Here is an 8,898-nt window from a genome sequence, read left to right as displayed (position 1 = left end):
TCCTCCAGGAGTTCCCAATGTGTTTTCAGGGAAATGCCACTGTTAGCTCCCCCATTACTTTCTAGCAACACCACCTATTGCTTTCTACAAAATTCCTGACGATTCCCATGAAATTTGCCCCTTTGTTTTGGCGAATTCCCCCCCTAGAGCTTCCTAGGACATTCCTGCCTCATCTTGCAGGAAATTTCCCTATCACCCTCCAGCATATTTTACTGTAGCTTTCAAGGATTTCTCTCTCGTTTTCCCAGAATTTTCCCTTTTGCTTTGTAGGATTTTCTTCCCATTGCCTTAGGACCTTTCCTCCTCGCTTTCCAGGAAGCTTCACTTCTTAGCACATTTCCCCCCTTTCCTCCAAGGCAGTTTTTCCTTGCCCAGATCAGGCAGTAAGCACCAAAAAGATCCAGATCCAGCGCCAGGGCAGGGACAAGGTGACACAGGACAAGGTACGACCGTAAGGGGTCTGTGGCCAAGGGGAAATCCACGCTGGAGCAATGGGGTTAGCATGCTCCAGGTGCCACCCCTGCTGTCCTGCACCAGCCATCGTCCCCTGCCCTGGGGACAAGTGTCACCTGCAGCAAGGGGAGCAGAGTCCTGGCCAGGATGGGCAGAAGTATGTTGTTCTAAGGGCGTTTGTTTGCTTTTATTTCTTAATAATGGAAAAACAAACAAACAAAAAAAACATTTAGAGGTTTGTATTAATAGGTGATTGACTGGAATTCCCCCAATGTAACCTGTATTTGGCTTTTGGTGACAGGTGACAGCCTGCAGGGTCACAGCCACTGCCACCTCCTGAGCGCCTCAGGTGCCCCCCAGTCCTCACCCCTCTGAAATGCTGGATGGGGAAAGCAGGGAGGAAAACTGCTCCGAGCTCCCCTGAACTTACACCTGGATTTGGAAAACCATAAACGTCGGCCTCTCAGCAAGTGGGATTTGGGGTAGTTTGCTGCTTTCTGGTGTGCATCCCTCCTCTCTTCCCTATTTTTGCAAAGCTTGCGCTCCTCCAAAGGAGTGCTCAGAAGCTCAGGCTGGCTTCTTTTGATTTCCCTGTGAGGCACGAGAGGAGCTGGAGGTTTCAGGAGGAGGGAGCGGTTTTACTAAGAGGTTTTTAAAAGCATCTAGAAGAAGGGGAACTTTCCCTCGACTTCAGCCCTGCACCTGCACCAACTTTTCCCCCCAGCTGCCAACGCTCAGACAGCACAAGGGGGTCCCCGGGCCACCAGCTTCAAGGGACAATCCCCATGCAGAAGGGCAAGCAGAAACCCCACTGCTTAAGATGCAGGGCTTCTCTGAGGGACCCTCTTTGTAAATCACAAAGCAGCAAGGAAAAAAAAGAAAAAGAAAAAGAAAACCACAAATCTTTCTCTTTTAATCCACCCAGAGGAAATCCAGAGCAAGAGCAGCATCACGGCACTACACACACCACAGACATCTATCAGACTCAGAGATCATCTCTGCTCAGATTCCTTCCCAGATACAAGGAAAAGTCATAAAAAAGGAAAATTCACAGAAGCAAAGTGACAAGTAACAAATCAGCCACAGAACAACTTTTTTTCTAAGAGAAAGGGGACACATCTAGGAAGAAGGCCCTCAACGTACAGGTTCTGAAAAAAAGACTAACCCAAGGACGCTGAAACAGAGGTGGTTTTCTTTCAAACATTAAAAACATGGATTTTTTTGTTAAATTAATTTAAATATACATCTGAAACACAAACACCAAGCAAGCGCCTGGAAAAAAAAAAAGTGAAAAGAAGGAATGAAAAGTGGATTTGACTGGTTTAATTTAAACATCGAGGTCGGGTGGATTGCACCGAATGGAATAAATAATGGAGAAGATCACGCTGGGTTTGACAATCCTGCACTTAAGATAATTTAAGCTAGAATTAATAACAGCCCAAGAGAGTACTTAGCAAGGAAGTCCTCTGACAAGTGATTTTAGCTGGGCAGTATCCCTTTGACAGCGTGGGTTCTTAAGTGTGGATAAGCCCCCTGCTACCCCAGAAGTGAGCAGGATGATGAGATTTTGTGGTCCGCAGGCCTCGATCCTGTAATCACGGAGGTACAAACAGCTCCTCGAAGCAAAACTAGACCTTGTGTTTTCACCTGGCAAGGTACAAACAAGTACGCAGCCCTTACAGTGTGGCTCCTGGAGCTTGGGCCCTATGGAAACAGAATAGGTTCCTCCTTCTCTGCACCTGGGGCCAGGCCAGAAAATGTGCACAGCTAACCGTGCACCCGCTGTGGCCACCACTTGATGCCTTGGGGCGGGGAGGCTGAAGGAATGTAAGTGGTTTCTTTTTGCTTGGTTGGTTTTCCCTCCCCACAACCCCTGCTTATATATATATTAAAAAAAAGAAAAAAAAATGAAAAAAAAAGTTGATCCCAAGTTCCTCTCCCTTCCCTGCCTGCAGCCAAGCAGTGAAGCACCTTCAGACACCCATATGATCCCACGGACATGTTCCCTGCAGAGCAGCCATCTCAGCTCTGCGTCTCGCTGATGTGCCTGTGACACCTAGTTGGGAGGGAAGTCCCTTTGCTTTAAAACACAAATAATTACAAAACACTAGCAACGAGCCCCTTTCCCTTCCTCCGATCTCCAAAAGATTCACCCAAGTCTAACTCAGTTTTGAGCAAGGGAGAGGGAAGGGGCGGAGGTTTCCAGGCCAAGGAAGTTGCCAGCTCCGGCATCCCCTCCTGCTGCACCTCCAGCAGCGCTGGGCCCCCTGTGCAAAGCACCTGCCCCCCAGCTGGGGCCCAGCACAGCCAAGGAGGGGCTGAGGGGACACAGGACACCGCTGTCCCTCCAGCTCCTCCTCAGCCAGCTGCAACCTCCAGGAAGGAAGAGGGAGCTGAGGTGGATGAAGGCTCAGGTTATTATTTTCCCATCCCTCTTCCCTCCAAGTGCTGGGAGGAGACTTAGGGGTCTGCAAGCCTAGTCTGTGCTTACCAGTGCCCTTAAGAATGACAATTAAAAACAAACAACAACAAAAAAAAAAAAGAAAAAAAAAAAGAACAATAATTAGATATTGTCCATGGAAGGAGCAGGAGGGGGCAGGTTCCAGGTGAAGACAGAAAAGGGACTCTCTCCCTCCCCATGTTTGCTCGTCTGGAGACCACCTCTGCTCAGCGCTCCCGCGCGAACTCTTTGTGCTGTTGCTCTGACACCAATCGACATGGACGATGGACACGGGGATGAATTCGGCTCGGCAGAGGATGGGCAGGCACACGCAGCCATGCCGGGGCTAGGCCCGGTGCTTCGGGAGCATGTCCAGGAGGAACTCGGCGATGCCGATGAAGTAGACGACTTGTGCGATGCCGAAGAGAGGGGCGATGACCAGGGCTCGGCAGTACGCCCCTTTCAGGAAGGCCATGGGTCCTTCCTTCTGCCAGATCTTCCTGGGGAGAGACAGCACAGCTAAGTGTCCATCCCGTCCCTCCACACACTAGCACAGCCTCTGGCTTTCTGCCTCCCCCCGGTACTAAACCCAAGCCTCCACACATCAGCTACCACTCCCCACGTGGCCTTGCAGGAATGGGCCCCATTCGCCCCTCCGGCCAGGAGCAAAGGTGCCTGCCCAGCTCTGGATATAAAACTAAGAAAACCCACAGATGCAGCCAGGGTTTGGAGCACTCCCGAGAGGGATACGAGACTGAATGCTGTCGGATTTTCAAACAGGGCCGTGGGCGACACAGCCACCCCAGTGCCTCCCTGTGCAAAATTAAAAGCTCGTGGTTGTGACGGTTGGGGTTCTGACAGAAGAGGGCCCTTTGCTATGTTTATATTGCTTAAAATCAGAGCAAGTTCCCTTTTATATACCTATTTATATGGCCAGTATATATCTGGTCTCATATATATATATTTACATACATATCCACAGATATATTTATATGCATATATACACAGATGTCTACGTACGTATATATCTGTTTAATTTATTTATCTGTATCTAGATAGATAGAGGGAAGCTGCAGTGGGGAAGCAGCTGGCTGGGTCTAGAAGTGGCACCAGGAGGTGCCATACGTTCGATGATCTGTCCCACAAGGACTCTTACTTGGTGCAGTCCAGGATTCCTGAGTAGGTGTCCTCGTTTACGCCTCTCTGCAAGGACTGCAGCCGTGTTTTGATCACTGGGGAGAAATAGGAGAGACACCGGTGAGTGAGTGGCTGCCCTTCCACCTGCAGTCACTGGTTTCACAGCAGGCAAGAGCCAAACCTGCCAGCAATGTCTTTAAGACAGCCAAAAGGAGATGACTAGGAACAGAAACCATTTTCATACATTTATCAGCAAAATGGGGAAAAGCAAACCGATTCCTTTACAAACGGACAAAAGAAAAACACAACTACCCAAAAGCTAACCAGCCCCTTCCCCTCACCGTGACCAAGGAAGGCTTCTGAAGCTGACCTAGCTTCAAATAATTCCAAGTCAGTATTTGTATACAAAATGGTAGCTCATTTTCAAATACTCAGCTCCTTCTGGAAGAGCAGACCAAAGAATCGAAAATGCATGGTGCCACTCTTAGACTTCTTCCCACCGCGAAGCGTGTAATGTTGGGAAGACGAGTTGCCTTCTGGTGTTTTTCACAGCAGAGACACCAGGAGATGTCATTTAAGACAGACATCGTGGAGCAGGAGGAAAGGCAACAGGTCTGAGGCTTGCCCACGACCTTTGGAACGCGTGTAAGTGGTTGGCATGCCATCGCTGCACATGGCAACGTGCCTTGTCAGGGGCACGTCCTGCAAAGAACAGCTGAAATGAATGGCATCCTCTTCCTGCTTTACCTGGCGAGCACTGCAAACCTCTGTGTAAACAGCGGCCAAGGCCATTGCTCAGCTGCAGGAAACGCCTCCAGCTGCTGGAGGCAGCCCTGACAGCAGAGCTCCCTCCCCAGACCTCCCTCCAGGCTCGTGGTGTGAAGAGGCAGGCCTGGTCACCCTCCTCTTCACCTCGGCGACCCGAGGGCCTCTGGCCGCTGCTCTGTGGCTCCAGGCCGCCAGCGGAGGACTCACCATCGCACGGGTTGACAGCCACCGCAGCCGTGCTGCCAGCCACGCAGCCGGAGAGGAAGGACACGTAGAACGGGGCCTTGACGTTGGGGTCCTTCTGGCCCAGCTTGTTCAGGTTTGCAAACAGCGGGAAGTAAACAATGGAGAACGGCACATCCCTGGGGGGGGGGGGAGGGAGGAAAGGGGAGGAAAGGAGGAGGACAAGGATGAGCAAAATCAACGTGAGAAACTCAGTGAAACTCAGCAGGGTTAAAGCTGACTGCGTGGGATAAACCAGGTTCCCATGAGGCAGGCAGGGAGCCAAACGATGCCACCCTGCATCCAGCGTCCTACCTTAGCAGCGTGGCCCCCAGGCCCTTGTAGAGCCCCGCGATGCCTTTGCTCCGCAGCAGCTCCCTGGTTATCTGCGTTGCTGTGGGCCGCGCTTCCACCACCGGCTCCGCCGCCCGCGCCGCGGAGGACGAGGAGAGCTGGGCCTGCGCTGCCATCAGCTTCTTCTGGGCCGCTGGGGAGAAGCAGAGAGAGCGCTGCTCAGCAAGGTGCTCACCGCTACGTACACCGCACCTGCACACGCAGCCCGGCTCCCTGCAGGAGCCCTTTCAAGCCGTGATGCATTTCTGCTCTTTGGCCAGGAGGTGGAGAGCACATCACCCTATGAGCAGAGCCCGCCACGGGCCCTCGCCACACAGAGAACAGGCTGTTCAGGGCAGCAAGAGCCTCTTCTGAGCACTCAAACCGCGGCTTAATTCCTTCAGACATTTCCAAATGCTACACACAAAGAGGATAAGGTCTGCATTAAAAACAGCAAGCAGAGGAGAGAGAAATAAAGCTGTGATTATTCAGAGCCTGACCCCCAACTTCTTCCAAACCCAGCACGCCGGGAGAATTTTTATTGACCGGTCCAGCCACAACTGCTGCTTTTGTCAGGAGGAAGAGCAGAGAAAAATCATCTGCTACGGACCCTTGGAAGCTGTTAGGGTGGTGTTATTACACAGGGGGCAAACAAGAGAGAAAAGACACCAAAAAACAGAGACGGATGAAGTACCACAGAACAACGGAGGATGCTAACCCCTTGGTGATGCAGAACTAAGAACTAACAAGCTGAGCACCCAGCCACCTCTCCTGTCTCTCTCCATCCACCAGCAGCATTTGCTGTTTCACTCACCAAGCCCTGAGCAGAAAATACCACCTTTTGTAACCAGAAGGGCCTCTGCAAGTGGGGGAGGAAGCGAGTTGGAAAGAGAAGGAGAAATTTCCACCACAACCTGAGACACTTCTGACTCGGGAAGGCAGGAGGAAGGAGGAGGGTTTTCCTGGCTCGCTCCCTCCTCTTCTCCCTGCCTGAGCCGTGCAGACGGAGGACAAGTACACGCACCAATTCGTCCTGCATCCTGCAGCTGGATTTTGAGCATCTCCATGGGAGTGGTGACGATCACCTGGCAGGTGCCTGCGCCGCAGCCCGCCAGCATCTCCCTCAGCAGCGTCAGCTTCTTCCTGCCCAAAGGAAGAGAGAGCCAGTCAAGGAGGTGGCAGGTATTCAGAGAAAGCCACAAGCCCACCCTGACCAGCCCCTAACCCTAGGCACCAAGGCTGCACGTTGTCAGGCCGTGCCGTCAGGGCACAGCCCTCAGAAAGGGTATGACGGGAGATAAGCAGCTTTCCTCCTGCCGGCCTCATCCTCTGAACACTGACAGCATCCCCACAAACAGACAAAGGCCACAGGCTGAGGAACAGGGCGAAACAATCCAAATTACTGCTTTTGACTTCTCCGACAGAAGCAGAGTGTGTGAAAAGTGGATCTGAGAGTCAAGGAGGCAGCTCCCTGCGGTTTGGCACCTCTTCACCTCGCTGCCCTTTCCCAGCCTGTGTCCCGAAGGCAGAAACAGCAGCTTTGGCACCAAACAGCTCCTGCCTGAGGGACGAGGGATGGGGCAGACCCCCAGCACTGCAGCTCTGTGCATTTCTGTGCCGGAGAGCTGGGGGTACCGGGGGCATGTTCTCGCCTTACAAAACGTAGCTGCCCCCCTCCCAAAGCCATGGAACATCCCAGCTGAGACTAAAAGAGGAACTCAGAATGCAAATGCTCAGAAAGAGTCATTTTTCAGAAAATGAGGAGTTCTCACCCTATAAAAATCTCACTCCCTGGCACCAGAAATCACTGACTTCATTAAAAAAAAGTGCTTAGGATCTGTTCCTTTTTTAAAAGAGGAAAAAAAAGCATAGATAAATCACACAGACAGAGGAAATGGGCTCTTTTTTTGTTGTTTTCAATGTGAGGCAAGTCCCCTTGCGGTGGCAAAGGCAATCTGCTAGCATTACACCCTATCCCCTTGCAAAACCAAGCCAGGGGTTTCATACGCGTGCACACACAGCACAGCTGCAGTACTGCGTGCCACAAGTTTCAATTCCAGCCCTATAGGAAAGGGAGGGGCAATGCCTTTGAGCCTCTGTTGGGTAAGAGGGAAGCACAGGTTTAGAGCCTGTGACTCTTTCCCAAAACCCCAGGAGCATGTTATTGATGATGACACACACAAGCCTGAGCCTTCGGATGAATCCCACGGGTGGAAACTGCTGGGTCTGAGCGCGACGAGCAGCGTCTGGACTGCTCCTGGGAGCTGTCAGCGCCGCGTGCCGAGCAGCAGACAGCATGAGGGATTTGCTCGGTGTCCCCCAGGCTGGGCATGCTGCTCTGCTCTGCTCCCGGGCTGCCTCCAGCCCCGCTCACGCCACGGCAGGGCACCCCAGGACACGGTGGGACTGCCGGGAGGGTGACGGCGCACCGCGATCCTGCTGCCTGCCACGTCCACCGCGCCTGCTCCTCCAGCTTCATCTTCCCCAGGCAGGGCATCAGAGCAAGGGATTAGAGGCACAAAGCCACAGCAGGGATTACCAGTCCCTAAATATAGAGCTCTCCTTTGAGGCCAAAGGAAGAAACATTTAATTGCACTCCCTTTCCAAATTCACCCATAGAGTCCCCCTCCCTGCTCTGTGAGGCAGAGCACCTCCCACTCCAGAAAGAGCCCTGGAGCACACAGCTCCTGCCTTTCATCCACGGGAGCAGCTTTGATACCCAGTTCAAAAGATCAGGAAGCCGTGCCCCGCGTGTTTCTCTGCAGACCAGCATCCCAGCCCACAGAAGGCAGCCTGGCTCGGCTGAGCACCATGGAGCTGTGCCAGCGCGACCCGGTGAAGGATTGGCGTGCGTGGGCGCATTTGAGAGAGATGCTAAACAGGTACATCAAAAGCGGCTAGAAAAAGGGCTTTCGGCTTTTCGTTTGCATCTCCTGGGAACCTGGGGAGAGCCCAGGTAAAAACACAACAGACCAAGATAAACTAATCTTTGTCAGGAGGCTTAAAATTTGCCATACAAGAGTCAAACTTCCATCACAAAACTTCACCGGTCTGCACATAAAATGAGTTGGAAAAGAGTTCGTTTCTGGATGACAACAGGGGTTTCAGCTTTATGGCATCACAGGCCTTGTCCTCGGTGCCTTAAAAAGTGGCACGTCTCAGCCAACTTCAAGAGCCCCAACCCCAGCAAGGAACTGGTCCTACAGACGCAGGACTCATCTTTTATCCCAGCAAGAGGGTGCTAAATCTAACAAATTCATGGTGAATATAAAATGAAGTTTCAAACTAGAGCTGAAAAATAAGACAAAGTCAAAGAGCAGAAACCAAAGATTTTTAGGGCTTTCCAAGAGGAACGCATCAGTCCAAAGGCAGGATCTCTGAAAGCATCAGTATGTCGATACGAAAGGGCAGCAGACTAGGATCCGCCCCAGCAACCGCTCCCGGTAAAACCACCAGATTACGTCTCGCGCTGGCCAGCGCTCCTGCAGGTATGCTCCAGCCTACCTCTGGGCGCAGCAGCTCCGCGCCGCATGTATGGGCTAACC

General features: G+C 52.2%; 1 protein-coding gene across 3 annotated transcripts in view; it reads right to left on the bottom strand.

Annotated features, from left to right (window-relative positions):
• Positions 1-1,345: 1,345 nt before the first annotated feature.
• The window catches only part of SLC25A22 (solute carrier family 25 member 22), a 38,699-nt gene continuing 31,146 nt past the window's right edge, over positions 1,346-8,898 (bottom strand). For all 3 annotated transcript variants that reach the window (XM_035327858.1, XM_035327859.1, XM_035327860.1), the window contains exons 6-10: positions 6,378-6,496; positions 5,336-5,507; positions 5,006-5,160; positions 4,050-4,125; positions 1,346-3,393 (exon numbers count right to left, since the gene is read on the bottom strand). In XM_035327858.1, coding sequence (XP_035183749.1) covers positions 3,240-3,393; positions 4,050-4,125; positions 5,006-5,160; positions 5,336-5,507; positions 6,378-6,496 — 676 coding nt within the window. In that variant the 3' untranslated portion in view covers positions 1,346-3,239. The remainder of the gene's footprint in view (positions 3,394-4,049; positions 4,126-5,005; positions 5,161-5,335; positions 5,508-6,377; positions 6,497-8,898) is intronic.

Source organism: Oxyura jamaicensis, chromosome 5 (genome assembly GCF_011077185.1).
Source record: "Oxyura jamaicensis isolate SHBP4307 breed ruddy duck chromosome 5, BPBGC_Ojam_1.0, whole genome shotgun sequence".
NCBI lineage: Eukaryota > Metazoa > Chordata > Aves > Anseriformes > Anatidae > Oxyura > Oxyura jamaicensis.
The sequence above is the reverse complement of the archived record's forward strand: the minus strand, read 5'-3'. Positions and strand labels throughout refer to the sequence as shown.